Raw genomic sequence first — 19,585 nt, forward strand, 5'->3', positions numbered from 1 at the left:
ATGAAGGAGACTCCAACTCTTTTGATGCATTCTAACGACACAGTTATTTAAACCTGAGAGAACAGGAAAGAGGAGAAAGTTGCCCTCCTGCTGCACAAATCCACAAAATCAAGGGGGTTGTGGATCTTTAAATTACCCATGGAAACCCAGAGTAAGCTACATATGTAGCCTTCCTGTGCTAGATGTGATCTGTAAATGTTTTAAGATGTTTTTGTCCTAGGAGAAAATCATGATTGTCCATGCATGTAATCAGAGTCAGATGTGAAAAAACAATCCCCAAAGTATTGGTATTTCAGCTCTCTCTATTTATCTACGTGTGGAACGATAAACCTTGGGGGTCTTTTCTTTCAGGACAGATGGACTGTGTTTGTGCTAGAGGGTGGGAAGGGAGCAGGGCGGTGTTCTTTCAGAACAGCTCTTGTAAAGTAAGTATGATGCTAATTCTGACTGGGGTGAGGTCTGGTCTGAGTGTATTTGGGAGAAGAGGGTGGTTACAAAGACAAGGTGGACTGCAGCTCCTTTCCTGGCTGTGCCCCAGGTGCCCAGGTTTTCCATAGAGTCTTGGTCTCATTGTCTTCCCCCACTCTCTTTTTCTGTGTCGGGTGCCTTTTTTTTTGAAAAAACTAACACAAGATCATTCATGCAATGTGTCATTTTACTAACCGACGAATGTACTAACACCCTAACGACTCATCTTTGTTTTTAGTTTTTTTAATTAACAATCGTTCTGTTCACAATTTTTAATTTCCTTTCTTCCCCCTTTTCCGCAAAGCACTCAGGCATCGGACACGCTATGGTAAACAAACTACATTGTCTGGTAGATATCATTCTTATTGTCTCTTTTTTTGGGTTTGCCGTGTGTTGCCCCCCTTTTCCTCCCCAAACCCCCCTTTTATCCTCTTTAGAGTTGTTACTTCTTTTAAAATTTTCTGTTGAATTAAATACGAGCCTTTCTTTTTCTTTAAGAAGAAAATGGAAGGGGATGCACCTGTCCTGACACTATTTGGATGAGTTTGGTTGGGACAGTTTTCCTTTTCTCTACTTTGTAATTTTTTTTTCCTAAAAAAAAGTTTTTTTTAAAGAAATGTTCTTTGTTGAGCTAAATTCGTTTTGTTTTGTTTTCTTATTTTGCGAGTTCCAAGTTATCGACTAGGGACAACAGAGATTTCTGTTGAGGACTTTCTTCTCTCCGTGTCTTCCTACCCCTCACTCGTCCTCCTTTCTTTTCCCCCTTCCCCACTCCCGAATCCCTTTTTTCTTTCCCTTTTGTGTGGCCACGGCTGCCACAGGTGATCTGGGGAGGAAAGTACTCGACTTCCTGTATTCTTCCGTTCCCTCCTTTCACCATACTTCCCACCTTGGCCAAAGGGAGCTGTGCCAATTTGTGTTCTCCGTACAAACTCTGCATGGCATGTTCCTGTCTCGTGAATTTCCCCATGGGCATCAGAATCTGTTCCCTTGTTTTCCTCCTCAGTACTAACAACCTGCCAGTCATCAACCCCACTCCACGTTCTTCTCTCTCTCTCTTTTGTCTCCATGCTTCTTCATGCTCCTCTCACCCTTCATATATTTTGGGGTTGGGTTTGGACTTTTTCTTTTCTTTTTTGTTAGTAAGGGAGGTGGCAGGCAGGGGAAAGACTACCCTTTAGTTTTGAGTGTGTTTTCTTCTTTTCACTCCCATCTTGTTTTTCAGTTGGCTTAGTGCATGTAAGTGTGAAGTGGATTTTGATTCTCTTCTTTAGTGCTCTTCACCCTTGTCCCACTTCCCTCCCTTTTATTCTTCTGCCTTCTCTCTTGGCTCCAGATGATTTTCGCATGGGTGTGTCAGTGTACGGTGCGTGCACGCTTCGAGGCCCCATCTCTTCTCTGTGCCCTCTGCTCCTTTCATGGATGTTGGGTGTATGGGTGCCGTTTATTTCCTGTGGGCATTGTTATTATTTTGGCTATTATGCCTCATCATTCTTTTTGTTAGCGTTGCCTTTTTTGGTTTGGATCATTTCTTCTCTGGCTGGTGGTGATGGCACACAAGGGAGGACAGGGGTTGGTGTCCTGGGTAGTCCGTGGCATGTATCACCCGTGACTCATCAAAATCAAGACCCTTTTCCTTCCCTCCCTGAATGCATGTTTGTCAGCGTGGTGTGAGCCCAAAAAGAAACAGATAAAAAAAGAAAAAGAAAAGAAAAAGAAAAAAACCATCAACAACCAAAGACCAACCCCCTAACAAACCCCATTGTCAAACATCTCCTTTGCTGTTTCTCACGACCACTATAAGTGACAATCTTTCGAAAGTAAATGCTCATTTTACCAATGAACTGAGACGTCTGAGGATAGTTCCATTTTCTAGCCTGACTGAGTGAAGAGGGCAATGGGTAGAGCGAGTTGCTCAGCTTGGCAGTTGCGGAAAAACTCTCCCAGGAGTCTGCAGGGAGACACTGGAGGCTTGGGCCACAGGGAGGCAGACCAGAAAATGGAACTTGGCTGCACATACCAAAATCAACCCAAATTAGAAAGAATACCTCACCCAAATCTTAATGAAAGTGATGCCACTGGTAGGGGAAGCCCTGGATTTTGATAGGACTGTAAGGTCATTGTTGGGATTTTTTTTTTGTCCCTATGTCCCTCCACCAGGTGACAATCTCTGTGGATGGCATCCTTACCACGACGGGCTACACTCAAGAGGACTACACCATGCTGGGCTCAGATGACTTCTTCTATGTGGGAGGAAGCCCAAGTACCGCTGACTTGCCAGGCTCACCCGTCAGCAACAACTTCATGGGCTGCCTTAAAGAGGTAAGGTTCACCCATTCCATTTAATGCACTGACTGTCTAAGAACAAATGAAATTTTCAGCTCAGTGACTGGATCTGTCCTCTAATCTATTCTGTGAGGCCATAGGTTGTAGCAGAAAAGACTCTGGACTTAAAAGTAGAGGCCCTAGGTTTTGATCCCAGTTTAAGCTGGTTGCAGGACCTTGGGTTCACCACTTAAACACCCTGTGGTTCTGTTTCCTCATCTAACTAATGAGGAACCTGATCCCACAGGTAGCTGTGCTTTATAAATTACATGAAATAACTCAGACAAAAGGACTTTGAAATCACAAGGAACTAGACCTGTGTGAAGTTTGATTTTGTATTTTTGACTTGGCAAGTAGGGAAGCCTTAGCTAAAAGTGGCTCAATTTGTGGTTGTGTGTCTTGTCTAAAACATAACTTATGTATTATTTTACCTTTGCTAAGCTTGGTGTTCCCAAGAGTCTCATTATTCGAGATGAAGGACAGTTCTCAGAATATAACATTAAGGCCCAGAAGACTCGTTTTTCCTTTTTTTTTTTTTCCTCCCTGAGAGCTAGCAGCTGTGAGAAAGCAGTGGAGCTTTACCATTACTCATTTATTACTATTGTAGCTAATGTGTTGAGACCTCTGTCTGAGAGCAAAGGAGCTTCAGTCAAGTGTAAGTTCAATCTCTAAGGTCAATTGTTGAGGCAAAAAGAATCAGACTTGATTTGCTGGAGTTCTTTCAGCACACAGTGTCATCAGAGCAGTGCACTGCACTTTTTTGTTTAATCTAAACTAAGCTTGATTGCCTAAGATAGCTGTACCATTTCCCTGTGGAAATTCCTTGAGAAGCTAACAGTGTTCTTTCTTGTAGATAAAGATCCCTTGTGACATGTTATGAGCCTCCTCTCAGGGCACATGTTTTATTCTTATTATGGTTATTTGGAATTTGTTGCACATCAGTTACATATGAGATGGCATCGCACGTGCATTCACTCACGCCACTCGGCTGTGAGCTGTGTCTAGACAGGAGTTGCGTCTGTTATACCTGGCATAGAGCAGGTGCATAATAATTATTTACTGAATGGAGACATTTATCAAATAATCATTGGGTACCTTTTTTGTGCTGTAACTAACCTTAATGGCTCTTTGCAAAACACAGTCTCTGTGTGTGAAGACTTTGTAATCTGGGAAGAGAGATGAGATCTGTAAGGGAACAATTATAGCTCAGGGCACTATGTGTTCAGTGCCACAGATGAAGTGATCTAATTGAGCAGAGGAAACAGATACATTTTAGGTGGGAGTCAGCATTGGAGAAGAATTGATATTTGAGCTGGGCCTTGCTGCAATAAACCATGTGTGCATTGAGAGAAAGGGGGAGGAAGGAGAGACATGACAAAGGAGGGAAAAATCCAATTACAGCTTTGTATTGTTCTTGTTCTGAAGGAAAAATGACAGGAGAAAAGTCTTAGAGAGTTTTCCTCTCCTGCTGGACATTACCTAGGCTTCTGCTGGCTACAGGGTCTCCACAGGTCATTCCTGACGGAATTGCAGTAGACATAGTGCACTTCTTCCCTGGGATTTACTCCTATTTAAGTAGAATAACGGTATAAACTACTCTGTCTAATGAACCCTGAAAGATTCTTAAACACCGTTAAATCACACTCCATTGGAATTGCACTCTCATGCGGTACGCGGGCCTCTCACTGTTGTGGCCTCTCCCGTTGCGGAGCACAGGCTCCGGACGCGCAGGCTCAGCGGCCGTGGCTCACGGGCCTAGCCGCTCCGCGGCATGTGGGATCTTCCCGGACCGGGTCACGAACCTGTGTCCCCTGCATCGGCAGGCGGACTCTCAACCACTGCGCCACCAGGGAAGCCCAGATAGGAGCATTCTTGTTCCAAGTTTTTAGCTCAGGAATGAATTAAGCATTGATTGCTGTGCAGAGCTCATCCGTTTTTGTCGTGAAGCAGCCCTGAGCCTGGAGTTTCTCCTGGACTGGGTCTAGGGGTGGCCTCTAGGACTAATTTTCCCCTGAACAGAATTATGTTGAACTATCTCTCCATTATGTATTTTGAGACAAAGGAGCAGTTTCCCAACCGCAGATCTATCAATCAGGAAGGATGCCCCTGAATATTTTGAAACAAGTCTCATAAAAACATGAAGATATCTCTGATGATTTTATCCATGCAGAACCTAAAGTAAATAAAATCTGCACACACACGCACACCCACACACACGTACTCACATACTACACTGTCCAGATGGAGAGCAGACAGCTTCAAAAGTCTGTGAAAAGTGGCACTTAATAGCTTAAAAATTAAAGACAGTTCTGAAAACCAGTGTCAGTGACAGAAATAACAGTAATAGTAATAAAAATATGCACATATCTTAGCTAGCAGCTAAGCAGAATTTAAATCCAGATCAAGTTAGAAGAAAGAAAGTCCAAAACAGTGAAGGAAGTGGTAGGCGAAACAAGAACTTAATATAAACTTTTGCACCATCTCTCCTTTAACGTATATAGTACGGTCTTTCTAAGGGAGTTGGGAGGCCTTCTCATTTGTCTGAGTGCTTTAAACAGATAGCTTTGAGTTTAATGAAATCCTGGCATAGTCTTTCTTTCCATTTAATTATGATTCACTTTTCTGTGGAAAAGTCTAGGAAATTCTTCTCTTGTTCCTGGCATTTCTCTTTGACAATTTCGTAAACAGTAAAAGCTTCCAGCTATGTTGGGACTTCCCTCCTTGATAAATCCCACTTACCCACTTTAACTATTTCCCCTTAGAAGAGTCAGACGTTATTTTACAACTTCTTCTTCCCTTCCCTTTCTCTTTCTTTCTCTTTTTCTTTCTTTTTCTGTCACCTCTGGCCTTTTGTGGCTCTAAGCGGCCTTAAGCTGAGCTGGGTGCTTTTATGTTTCATTTTTTTCAAAATGGGGACATGGTGAGACCTTATGGGATTTCTCTTCCAGATCGTTGATACTTTGTGTGTGGCACAAAATAGTTTTTATCTTTGGAACTACAGTTACTTCACACCTGAAAGTTAAGTTCTGGCTCCACTCTTTTATCTATCTATCTGTCTATCTATCACATCTTTATTGGAGTATAAATGCTTTACAGTGTTGTGTTAGTTTCTGCTGTACAACAAAGTGTGAATCAGCTATACGTATACATATATCCCCATATCCCCTCCCTCTTGTGTCTCCCTCCCACCCTCCTTAACCCACCCCTCTAGGTGGTCACAAAGCACCGAGCTGATCTCCCTGTGCTATGCGGCTGCTTCCCACTAGCTATCTATTTTACATTTGATGGTGTATATCTGTCCATGCCACTCTCTCACTTCATCCCAGCTTCCCCTTCCCCCTCTTCATGTCCTCAAGTCCATTCTCTACGCCTGCGTCTTTATTCCTGTCCTGCCCCTAGGTTCTTCAGAACCATTTTTTTTTTTTTTTTTAGATTCCATATATATGTGTTAGTATACGGTATTTGTTTTTCTCTTTCTGACTTACTTCACTCTGTAGGACAGATTCTAGGTCCATCCACCTCACTACAAATATCTCAATTTCATTCCTTTTTATGGCTGAGTAATATTCCATTGTATTTACGTGCCACATCTTCTTTATCCAGTCATCTGTCGGTGGACACTTAGGTTGCTTCCATGTCCTGGCTATTGTAAATAGAACTGCAGTGAACATTGTGGTACATGACTCTTTTTGAATTATAAGGTTTTCTCAGGGTATATGCCCAGTAGTGGGATTGCTGGGTCATATGGTAGTTCTATTTTTAGTTTTTTAAGGAACGTCCATACTGTTCTCCATAGTGGCTGTATCAATTTACATTCCCACCAACAGTGCAAGAGGGTTCCCTTTTCTCCACACCCTCTGCAGCATTTATTGCTTATAGATTTTTTGATGATGGCCATTCTGACTGGTGTGAGGTGATACCTCATTGTGGTTTTGGTTTTCATTTCTCTAATGATTAGTGATGCTGAGCATCTTTTCATGTAGTTTTTGGCCATCTGTACGTCTTCTTTGGAGAAATGTCTATTTATGTCTTCTGCTCATTTTTGGATTGGGTTGTTTGTTTTTGTGATATTGCTGGCTCCACTCGAGTCAAAGTGATTGTGGATTTCACCTGTGTGCACAGCTCCTAACTTGATACCAGAGTAAAAGCGTGACAGAGAGGGTCCACGTTATCATCCAATTATTGAAGTACTCTGCATGCCCTAGTTATCAATTCAATATTTGTGTCCACTCAAGCATCACAAAAATCCCCACCTTGTACCTCTTCGTGGTTTTGTGTCTGTCTGTCTGTCATATGTCTGTCATATTTTTGTTCTTGTTGTGTCCCCAGCTCTTAGAATTGTTCTTAGCACCTAGTGGGCGCTCAATAAATATTTGCCAAATGAAATCACATGTTTGTAAGTTTAAAAAATAGCTTTTAGATAAATGCTCTTAGGCACTATTGACAATGTGACTTTCTTGGGATCATTAAAGAACATCCTGACATGGCAATAGTTGAATCTTTTAGGAACCTCCCAGCTATCTGAAATGAGTGAAGTATTACATAAAAAGGCCCAGCAAGACTAAAAGAAATGGGTTGGAACCCACTCTGAGAAGAACGGGATTGAAAAGGCTTTGAGGAGGCATCATAGTATAAATGAAAAGAATACTGGGTTTAAAATCAGAAAACCTGATTGGGAATACCAGCTTTATTACTTTACTGGCTATATGGCCTGGAATAAGCTACTGATCTTATTTGAGCCTCAGTTTCCTAACCTATAACATGGAGATGATAAGACCTCTGTTGTGTTCTTAAGAACAAATAAAATAATATACGTAAAAGTGAAACCATACATAAATATACAATGATGTTTTGCTACAATAATTATGATTAAGGATTATGTAATCATTCTTATAAAACAGTTTATGAAATAAATTTAAGAGTAAGTGAATATACATTAGCACGTGCATATCTTTGTATTTCCCATATTACCAAATCACTATCTGGGGGAAAAACACAACTTTATTCTGAGGTTTGCCTTACTAAAATTCTCTCATCTTCACTGAAGTTGGAATAACCCATCCTACCCACCCTCAGTCATTACCTAGTCTGTTTCCTTTGGACACTGGTTTATTTGACAACTGTCAATCTCCCTTCTACGAAAATGTAAGCTCCCTGTGGACAAAGGCCTCATCTGTTCACAGGTGTTTCCCCAGCACCTAGAAGAGTTCCTGGCATAAAATAAAACACTCAATAAGCATGTCTGGAACAAATAAATAAATTAATTCATTACTGAGCTAACCTCATGGAGCTCTAAAATCTGGCCGAGTTTAGATCCACAGGTATATGCTGAAAAAATACAGTATGCCAAGGACTGTGCTAAGACACAGAGATGAATCAGACACAGTTCTTGCCTCAGAGGACCTCACAGTTAGTGGGGGACACACAAATATAATTTCAAGGAAAAGCAGTTAATGCACAAAAAAAGAGGCATTCACAGGTGCGGTGGGGCTGCTGAGGTGAAGGACTTAGTATATCATGGGGTTCAGGAAAACACTGTGGAGGAGATGATGCCCAAGGGTGGCTTGAAGACAAGTAGAAATGAACAGGGAAGAAGTGGTGCTCCGGGGTGATGGGGCAGCATGAGCAAGGGCCCAGAGACAGGGCACGTCGTGGTGTCTGGGTGAGGAACTTACAAACAGTTTGCCAATGTCAGGGCACAAAATATAAGATCAGGAGTTCTGAAAATGTATCTGAAAAGTTAGGTAGGGGCCAGGTCATAGAGAGCTTTATATCACACTCTACCCTTGGACTTTAGGTAATGGAGAGCCATTGAAGGATCTGAAGTAGTAGAATGACATAGATTGACAGCTTGTCCGTCAGGCTTTAAATTCCTTGAGAACTGAAGTTAGTCCATCTCCTACTTCTACTTGATTCATCTTTTTGTCCTAGGGAGATGAGGAAGAGTTGGGAAGGCTGGTCCATTGGCTTTAGCACTGGGCCAGGGGAGTGCCTCTCTCAATCTTCAGGTTTCTGCAGAAAAGTGCTTCCTTCTAACTCCCATTTCAGTTTCCAATGACCCTTCTTGTCAGGACATTTATTTCTCCTTTCCTCTGTCCTTGACATTACTGAGCTACTGTTGTTGGATGAAGCACAGTGCAGTAGAGGAAAGCCAAATCAAGGCTGAGTTGCATGAATAGTGTCTCTATTATGAGGACCAGGGAGCTGACTAAAGCCCATCACAATATCCTATGCGTTGGCGTCTTCTGTGTTGTTTGACTTGGTTCTTTCTACACCATCTTCCTTTCCCCTCAATCTGTTACTTCTCCGCTGGCATGTTGCTTCTCCATTTGGCTCTCCATCGCCCATGGAGAAGCTCTCCTGCTGCTGAGAACTCTGAGACCGACTGGTCTATCCCACCTTTCTTTTCTCATGGCATCTCTAGTAGGGAGGAAGGAAAGCAGGAGAACGGGGAGAGTGGAACACATATTTAAAGGAAAAAGGATTGGGTAGAACATCATTGTGCACATTACAATCCACATCCCTTTGTGATTATTAGCCACTTAAACCTGAATGGGATTTTGCAGCCAGAGATAGTCTCTGAGCAGGTGATTAACGGTTTAGTCTGTAATAACTTTACATTTTATAGAACCCTGATAGGAGGCCACATCTGGTGAGCCAGGCTATTTAAGGCTGTGTTAATTCTGTTAATTCCTATATGTTTATTTGAATTGCTGGCACCTGTGGGCTTTAGGATAATGTGTTTGTTGTTGCTTTTCTTTTAAAAAAATATATGCCTATTTTGTCCTGTCTCGCTGTCTTTTCTGCTGTCTGTTATGCGATCACAATTTCTCTTCTGGTTTTTCTTTTGTATTGTCCTCTTTTTCACTCGCTATACTTTTTTTACCCCTGTTCTCATTTTTCCTGCCTCTGTGCTTCTCAGGCTCTTGTTTTGGTGTCCTTCCTGATTTCTCAGGTGGGGATAAATCACTCTGTCCATTACTAGGCAAATTTAGGTCATGGCATTGGGCCTAAAAATTTCCTTTTTCCTATAGCTTTGAGAATACTGTATGGTCCCATGATGAGCAAGATCCAGTGAGGGTTTTAGGGTCAACATGGAAGATGAGAGGAGGGTTGACTTTGGAAGCACAAGTCCAGGGTTTGAGTCTTGCGTAGACTCATTCATTACCAGCTGCAAGACTCTTAGCAAGCCACTTGAATGCTCTTAGCCTCAGTTTTTTCATCAGATAATTAATACCTACTTCAGGCATTTTCATGTTGGGAACAAATGGGATAAAAAAGATGGAGGTGCTTTATAAACTGTAAAGCACTGTGCAAATGCTAATGTTACTATTTATGTTAATAAATGAAACCAAATTGATCAGGTATGTTTAAGGAAGCACTTACCGCTGTTTGCTGTTTCTGCAATTAAAAAACTGCAGAAGTTAGGAGAATCCAATGTATCTTTAAAAAGAGCAACTGAATTAGAACCTGGCTACCAGATGCATTTCTGGTACTAATTAGAAAACCATACAACCTCTTTGAACACCCATGTCTTGATCTGTAAAATGCGGATCGTTATCATTGTCAAACCAAACACACACTACTGTGGAATACTTCTAACGTAGAAAGACAAGTTGGATAGCAAAGCAGAATTTGTTTCCCCATCCTTAGGAAGATACGCACGGTGTGAGCTTGGAGGGAAGAATGCCTTGGCAGAATGGAAGGGCCAATGCAAAAAGGAGACCAAGAAGGACAAGATTCCAGCAAGGTAGAAAAAAGTAGAAACATGAATCAGAATCTGGGAAATTGGAAGAATGTAGCAGAAGAAGACAAGAAAGAGGAGAAACTGTGTCTCAGGAGAGGCCTATTGGGTTGACCATAGAAATTGCCATTTTTCTGGGTAAAAAAAAAAAGTCAAATATTGGCAATGTCATGTGAGTCAATTTAAGAATGAAAATTTTTGGAGAGGATAAACTGGATCTTCTTGAAAAGAGATTACCTTCTGGATTACCAGGAGCTGAAATGGGCAGGGGAGGGAATGGCATTTGATGCCACAGAGGAAGAGGAGACAAAGCCCTGAGCTACTGGGGATGTATGGTGAATATGAGGTTTATTTCACAGAGGAGGCAAGGTGTGAGCACTTAGCCCAGGGTGGCTATAAGAAAGTGGTGTGTACCTGAGGAAGAGTGTCAGCGGGGCTGAAGCCACAGGACATTTAGTGTTGCAGGGCTGTGACAAACAGAGAGATGTTCTTCAGTTAATGCCTGAGGAAGATATTAAAGAATGGTTTGCTACTTACAATTGATGGGCTATTGATGGAGAAGTAAGATACGGTAAACATTTTTTTTAAGAGATCTGGTATTCACTTTCCCTTATTTCAATAAATGTTTCTTGATTTTTATTTTCCTTCATGCTCAGTCCAGTGATGTAGTGGCATTGGCTCCATTCCTGGCTCACCTGATGAGCATGTGAGCTCTAAGTCCATCAGGAACTTCCATTACTCTGGCTGTGGTTATTTTGTTCATAGCTGAGCACCTAACCCACACCTAATGTCACAGTTTGGATCAGTGACATTCAGTCTCAGGACTTTGTTTATATCTTGTAGGGGGGTACTTCTCCTTCCTTTGAGCTACAACTTGGGATGGTATAAAACTGACCTTCTGGCCGCCATCTTGCTGCCACAATGGGACTAAAAATGAAGCTAGAATGGAGAAAAGCAGAGCTAAAATATGGGGAGAAACTAGGTTCTGGTGACATTTTAAGGCCCTGTATCAAACATTCTTCCACCTAGACTACCTCTGGCTTTCCAGCCATGATTGATTACATTCCTTCTTCTGTCTAAGCCAGCATGAGCTAGATTTTCTGTCATTTGCAACAGAGCCCTAAATGATGTGAAAGAATTCCTCACTCCTATCTTACCCCTGTCTTCTCTGACAAGAAAATAGGTCTTTGGCCAGGAGAAGATAGACAAAGTTAGGAAATTTAATATCAGAGCCTGTTAGAAAGCACCTAATTGGTCTGCATTAATTCAAATTTCTTGACTTAGATGAATGATACAGAGAGAATTTGAAAATAAGATTTTTGAAATCCAGTTGGTTTTTGAGAAACTGTAGAGAATGGGGGAGGTTTGTAATGACTCAAGATGGAAAAAGTGTAGATAGTGCAAGTTATGGGCTTACGAACTTCATTGGCATCTGGGAAAGATTTTGGATTGCATTATTAACAGAAGATATGAGCCCACCGAAGAAAAAAGAGAACCATAGTCATTCACTAAAAACACTAAAAACAAGCCATATAAGCAACTAAACTCACATATTATTCAATATTGTTACTATACTTAAAGCTCAGAAAAGTACCATGGGCCTAGCATAGCTAAGTATCAGCAAGGTATTTGGCAATACCCTTTGTGATATCCTCATCCACAGATGGGGAAAAAGGGATTGGATGTAAGAGCTATTCAGTAAAGCAGTGTCTCTTTAAATATACCACTGGGTCCTGGTAAATGGGTCCATTTTGACTTACATGGAAGTTTCTGGTGAATGTCCAATGCTTTGTCTTACTCGCCATTTATTAGGGGCTTGAGGGAAGGTAAGAGAGCATGCTCGTCAACTTTGTGAATGGCAGGGAGCTGAGAACGATAGAAATTATGTGCCTTAATGTTCTGAGACTGAATTAATAAAGGTATGAAAACAAAGGAGGTGACAGTTCTATAGTATAATTTATTGGCGAAAATAGTACGCTCTGGAGCTAGAGTTCTTGGCTGCAAAACCCGCCTCTATTCCCACAGCCTGTGGAATGCTGGGTAAGTTACTTAACCCTCTCTGTACCTCACTTTGCTTATTCATTAAATGGGTGGAATAATTATACCTACTTGATAGGGTTGTTGTGAGTATTAACCGAGATAATAATTTTAACCCCCTTAGAACAATGCCTGGCATATAGAAAATGCTTGGTAAATTGTGTTTATCAACATCATCACCATCACCACTGTGTGATAATCTGGTTACTGGGAATATTTCTCTTCAGTTCTGAATGATAAGCACTTAAAAGTTTAGCTGACTAGTTGACAGAACATGTTTAGAGCCGAGCTAGGAAACAGATAGCAGTGTGCTCAAGAGTCTGACATAAAAAGAGTTGACTGATGGATCCAGGAACGTTTAACCTGAGGGAAAGATGCCTGAGCTCATGGCTTGAGAGTTGTCTTCGTATGTGAAGGACTGTCTTATGAAGTGGATTTGGACATGGTTCATATATCTTCAGGAAGAAGAACTGGGGCAGTTGAGTGGAAGCTGGGTATTAAATACAAGGAAAACATTTCAATGAGAGCTGTCCAAAGTTGCCTTTAAAATAATGTATTCTCTGTCACTCAAGGCATCCAAGCAAAGTCTGGGCAACCGTCTTGCTGAGGTTGTAGAAGAGATTATAGTGCAAATGACTATAGACAGTCTTGATTTTCTAGCTTCCTTCTAAACATAAGATCCTATACATATACATACTCCATTCTTTATTTTCAGATTCTATTCCCATATAGGTCATTACAGAGTATTGAGTAGAGTTCCCTGTGCTGTACAGTAGGTTATTGTTAGTTATCTATTTTATATATAGTAGTGTGTATATGTCAAACCCAATCTCCCAATTTATCCCTCCCCCCTTTCCCCTTTGGTAACCATAAGTTTATTTTCTACATCTGTGACTCTTATTTCTGTTTTGTAAATAGGTTCATTTGTACCATTTTTTTAGATTCCACATATAAGCGATATCATTTGTCTTTCTCTGCCTGACTTACTTCACTCAGTATGACAATATATGTATCAAATTATCACATTATATATCTTAAACTTACAATGTTATATGCCATTCATATCTCAATAAAGCTGGGGAGAAAAAAAACCCACGTAAGATCCTATAGTGAATGAGCCTTCTGAAAAGAAAGAATGGGACTTATTAATTAGACCAGGTTCATTGTGTTGAAGACTTTCCTGATTAATCTCCAAATCAGTTGACTACACATGTCCCACCGAGACTCACAGAGTTGCCCTTGCAGTAGGATTTGAGGTTCCCAGCCACTGTCATCACTTATTAGTCACTTATAATTATTTCTCTTTCCTCAGACCTTCACTGGCATCATCTCCAAAACCATGATAACCACAGCAATTATAATCATAATAACAGCAATAAAGACTACCAGTTATTGAGCACTTAACAGTGTGGATGCACGCGAAGTATGTCTCTGTGGCTAAGTGTTTCGTATGTATTCCCTAATTTAATTCTCAAAACAAACTTATGAGGTGGATTCTGTTACCATTACTAACTTGAATGTAAAGATAGTGGGCATCTTGCCCAGGGCCACTCAGTTAGCAAGGATTGGAGCTGAGCTCTAAATACTGTTGCCATCGTGACTCCTGCTGCCATCTCTACCAACTCAAATCGAAAGACTTGGTGAAGAAGAAAAGGAAGAAGCTTTTCAGGAAAAGGTTGGTAATTCTGTGGTTAAACCCACTCTAGGGAATGGTCTCTCACTACTATTTAGAGGCTTCACTTCAGAGGAGAGGTCATTTAATCAGGCAAAAAATGTCCTGCTGGGAGACTGGATACAGTTACCTATTTCTTTCACCTTGCCATTGGTTGTTCTGAGAGGAAGGCAGTTTTCGCTTGATTTCCGACTCTGACTGGGCAAACTCGTATTGCTCAACCTGTTAATGGAGGAATGATTTTTATTATGGGACCTGAATGGGCAGTAGCTCCTCTTGGTATAAATGCCAAGCAGTGGAACACCTTTTTCTTGAGGTGGGCAGCACATCTGTACTTTTGTTCCTGCCCAGTATTTTCTGGGAAGTTGGAGCTATGTGCCTCCGATACCCTCAGAAAGCCAGAATGAGGAGCTTTCTGGGCTTATGGTGAATTTTCAGTCTGATTCTGGGAGTCTCTCATTTAGCTTTGCCATTTGTTTTCTCTTCAGGATAAATTCAGTGGAACTCATTGCTTTCTAAAAATGTCACTTATTTACAGCAAATGTAATCTACCATAGCATTCCCACTGAGACAAAGTCTCTTGTGTCTTCAAATGCCTCAAAGGAGACAGAAAAAGTAGTCCTTGTACACATATACCTACAGGGTTAAAGTCATCATTGAGCTAATTAATTAGCTAATGTTTTTAAAATTGCTTTGCAAATGCCAAAACGACTCTGACATTAGCGTTATGTGCTTTTGTAACCTTGTGTTCCATCCCACCATGTGGACAGTATGCCACAACTAGTTTCTGCATAAATTTCAAGAGAGAGAGAAGGACACATTTTTCACTTTGAAACTCAGTGAAGATGGTAGCGTAGGACAGCAACATTGCACACCAATTATCAACCAGTAAAATTCTCCTCCTTCCCTTTCCCCCAGCTTCTCCCTCAGCAGCCAGTATTGGCAGATGGTCGATCTCATACTTCATGGAGAACATAGAAAATCTTTAGCTTATGCTTGCTAAAACTCTTCTCCCTCCATTTTTAGATTTACCTTCAAAGATAGTTACTGCTACCTTCTCTTCTTCTGTCTTATAGGATGAGCTGTCCTCCTCTTCTCTGAGTGTAACTGCTATTCTCTTTTGCCTGTTCTAATATTTAGCCCCTTTAAGGAATCCCTCCCTTTTCAGTTACCTTAGATTTTCTCTTCACCTCTTTTCTATTCCCTCAAACTAGAGACATGCTCAAAATAATTTTCTTGATTCTGTTTCCTGATGAATTTGCATCTTAGTTCATTCCTTATTTCAGTGGAAAACTTCTTGGGGGAGTTGTATGTGTGTCCCACCTTCTCTACCTCATGGTTACTCCATACCCTCTGCGATTGCAGCCACCCACCAAAGCGCCACACCTGTCCTCAGCACTTTAGTAGAATTGTGTCTTCTGGCTTTGCCTTGCTTAAGTTAGGAGCACTGTATTGTATGCTCTCACAGCTCTCAGTTCTTAACTGCCTTGCATTATAAGTGCTATTATAGTTTATAGTACATTGTATTTTAATGATCTGTGCTCATATGTTTCCCTAATAGTATGGGCTTTTGGAAGCAGGGACTAGGATTTCTACAGATTGAGTATTCCCTTTAGAGCTGCGTAAGTCCTGGCACATGAGAATATGGAAAATATTCTTCAAAAAATTAATAAATACTTATGAATATCAGTAATAAAACTATTGCTTTAAATTTCCATTTCTGCCTATATCCATTTTCTCAACAGCATATCATTCATTGACTTATTCATGAGTGCAGTGTATGTTCGTGGAGTGACTACTCTGTTATCAGATCTGCTCTAAGTGTTGGAGTATGTGGTGAATGAGACCATATATAGGGTCCCTGAGCTTATGGAATTAATGTTATGGTTGAAGGAGACTAATAGCAAATGTGTAAAGACCTAATTAAGATACTTTGCAATAATGATATGTGGTATGAAGGAAGTAAAAGAGAATAACGGGGTAGTGAGTGGCAGGGAGGTTGGGTCTCCATTATTAGACTGAGTGGTCAGGGAATTATCACCTCTGAGGAGGTGATAATTAAGCTGGGACCTAAGATGCAAGAAAGAGTCAACTGCACAAAGATCAGGGAGAGGCTCTTCCAATCAAAGGAAGCTGCAAGGATGAAAAGGACCCCAGGCAAGGGAAAGCTTGACATGTTCAAGACATGGCAAGGAGACTGATGTAGAAAACAAGCTAGTGGTTACCAGAGGGGAGTGGGGCGGGGGGAGGGGCAAGTTAGGGGTATGGGCTTAAAAGCTACAAACTACTCAGTATAAAATAGATATGCAACAAGGATATATTGTATAGCACAGGGAGAATTACAGCCATTCTCTTATAATGACTTTCAGTGGAGTATAATCTGTAAAAATGTTGAATCATTATGCTGTACACCCGAAACTAAAATAGTATTGTAAATCAACTATACTTCAATTTAAAAAAAAGAAATGGTAAGGAGACCATTGTGGCTGTGGCTCAGGGAGGGGGTGGTGAGAGGAAAAATGTTTATGCTTAGACATCCGGCTTGTCTTAAAAGGTCCAAGTTAGGCAATATCAACATGTCAAGCTTACCTCCACCTTGGAGTCTTCATTTGCTGTTTGTCCCCTATCTAGGTTGACTTTCTCTCTCCCTTTATTCCAGAGGACAAGGTGTCCCTCCAGGTTTCTAAGCTCACCTGCTCAACTCTGCTGAGCATCTCCTTCTCTCCTGTCACCTCCTGGCATCTACTCTTCAATTATCCCCACGCTCTCTTGCACCTTGATCCTTGCCTCTCTATTTGTTTTTCCTTTGCAGGCTACAAACATGTGCTAGTCTAGCCTGTCCTTACATGAAATCCTTCCCTTGACTGGTACCTTCTTAAACTCAGGGAGAGAAAGAATGTGTCTTTCCCAGAGGTGGTAGGAAAGGAGACAAAACAGAGAATGGTTTTGAGGTTTGAGAAAGGAATGATGGGAAAACTCACATGGGATGATCCATATCTGTCTAGAACAGAGGCGGGGCAGTGTGTTAAGTGTGAGAAGAATGCATGGTTATATATAATCCGGTAGGTTTAGAACAGCTGACACTACTGTCATCACACATTCACTCAAGTTGGAAACCTCAGGGTGAGCTCTGATCTTTCCTTCTCATTCCCCTTCTTCCCCTCTGCCCTCATCGCATCAGCCCCAAATCCCATTGACAATCCCCTTGTTGTATTTCTCATTCATTTCTTTCCTTTCTGGACAGTCGGCTCTCTCCTCCCCCTCTGCCTTCACCTGTTGTTGTGGTGTCATAACGAGTTTCCCCACCTCCATTCTCTCTGCCTGTCTCTGTAGTCTGCATTCTGCCCCACCTTGCCTTCTGTGCTGCTTTTCAGTAACATCCAGTGTCCACCAAGAGCCTGTGTTCTTCAGCCGCCCACTCATGGCCTTCCGTAGTTTGGCTTCAACTTTGTCACCTCTTCCTCATACTTCCTCTCTCTAGTTAACCAGAGTGGCTATTTCATCTTATTCTAAATATATGTTCTGAGTTCTTGCTTCTAAATCTTCCTTATCTGGATATCCCAGCCAAGGATTTCACCCGTTCTCTCTGCCATGTGACTCTTACGCATTCTTCCAGGACTCATCTCACGGTTGCCTGCTTGACCGGTCACCCTGCTTAGCAGGGATCTTTCTCATTTCTGAATTCCAAGCACGTTTATATGGCATGTTGTGTGGGAGCTCAGATTTTGGAGGCAGACTTCCAGGCTTAAAGTTTCGTTCTGCCACTTACTATCTGCATGCCCTTGGACAAGTCAGTCAGCTTCTCTGAAACTCAGTTTCTTCATCTATAAAATGGATTTCTTTTTTCTTTAAACTGAAGTATAGCTGATTTACAATGTTGTGTTAGTTTCTGGTATACAGCAAAGTGATTCAGTTTCTTATATATATATAATATATGTGTGTGTATATTCTTTTTCATATTCTTTTCCATTGTGGTTTATTGCAGGATAGTGAATATAGTCATGCTATACAGTAGGACCTTGGTGTTCGTCTGTTTTATATATAGTAGTTGTATCTGCTAATCCCAAACTCCTAATTTACCCCTCCCCCACCCCCTTTCCCCTTTGGTAACCATAAATTTGTTTTCTATGTCTGTATATTTCTGTTTTGTAACTAAGTTCATTGTGTCGTATTTTAGATTCCACATATAAGTGATAACATATAGTATTTGTCTTTCTCTTTCTGACTTGCTTCACTTAGTATGATAATCTCTATGTCCAGCCATGCTGCTGCAAATGGCATTGTGTCATTCTTTTTTTATGGCTGAGTAGTATTGCATTGTGTATATATACTGCTTCTTCTTTTTCTGTTCATCTATTGATGAACATTTAGGTTGTTTCTGTGTCTTGGTCATTATAAATAGTTCTGGTATTAACATTGGGGTGTATGTACCTTTTTGAATTATAGTTTTCTCTGGATATATGCCCAGAAGTGGGACTGCTGGATCATATGGTAGCTCATTTTTAGTTTTTTAAAGAACCTCCATACTGTTTTCCATAGTGGCTGCACCAATTTACATTCCCACCAACAGGGTAGGAGGGTTCCCTTTTATCCACACCTTCTCCAGCATTTGTTATTTTTAGATTCTTTAATGATGGCCATAAAATGGGTTTCTTAATAGTACTTACCTCATAGAATTTTTATGAGAATCAAATGAAATGATGCAGTACCAGCACATGGTAAGTGCTTAGTAAATATTGGCTATTCTTGCCATTTATTTGGTCCTTAAAATGACCTGCATTTGTTTGTTAGCTTTTCTGGCAGACATATAATCCCTTTGAGGCAGAAAGGTTTTTGTAGTTTCAGCAGTGTTGTTTATATCATAGGTTTATTAATTAAAGGGAGTAGAAAGTAATTTATATCCCTCAAATGAATTTCTTGGTTGACTATAAGGAAGTTGCTGTTTCTCCATACCATAGTTTGACCCCAACTGAAATGATCCCATCTGCAAAATGAAAATAGTAATTTCTTCTTTATAGACAGTAAAAAAACTTCATTCATGGATTAATGAAAGGTATGTGCATACATGAAATATGAATTCAGTGACTTCATATTTTTAAATTCCTGGTAATCAAATGGTATTGTGATGGTGTTAGCATACTTTTTGTTCACAGAAATTTTAAATGAAACAGTTCTGAAAGTTGATGTTTAAAATGCTAAAGGAAATAAAACTTATCATGTATTAGCTTGACGGCCACCAGTGTCCCTTTCAAGTCTAAAATTCTTATAAATTATAAATTGCTTTGAAATGTTTTAAAATCCCCCGGTTACCTTTAAATGATTGATTTAATGAGCTTCTG

At 40.8% G+C, this 19,585-nt stretch overlaps 1 protein-coding gene across 19 annotated transcripts in view; it reads left to right on the forward strand.

Moving 5' to 3' along the window:
• NRXN3 (neurexin 3) overlaps positions 1 to 19,585 on the forward strand; it is a 1,692,180-nt gene that overhangs the window by 479,030 nt on the left and 1,193,565 nt on the right. For 15 of the 19 annotated variants that reach the window (XR_003795953.1, XR_003795956.1, XR_003795954.1 and 12 more), the window contains one exon: positions 2,629 to 2,790. Coding sequence is in view for 15 of the 19 variants with exons in the window: in XM_029238319.1 (XP_029094152.1) it covers positions 2,629 to 2,790 (162 nt within the window). In the remaining 4 variants the exon portion in view is untranslated. Of the gene's footprint in view, positions 1 to 772; positions 818 to 2,628; positions 2,791 to 19,585 lie in introns of all 19 variants that reach the window. The other 4 variants (XM_029238320.1, XM_029238316.1, XM_029238321.1 and 1 more) reach the window with 2 other exon arrangements.

The sequence above is a fragment of the Monodon monoceros genome, unplaced genomic scaffold, assembly GCF_005190385.1.
Source record: "Monodon monoceros isolate NGI ecotype Baffin Bay Population unplaced genomic scaffold, NGI_Narwhal_1 Super_Scaffold_21, whole genome shotgun sequence".
Classification (NCBI taxonomy): domain Eukaryota; kingdom Metazoa; phylum Chordata; class Mammalia; order Artiodactyla; family Monodontidae; genus Monodon; species Monodon monoceros.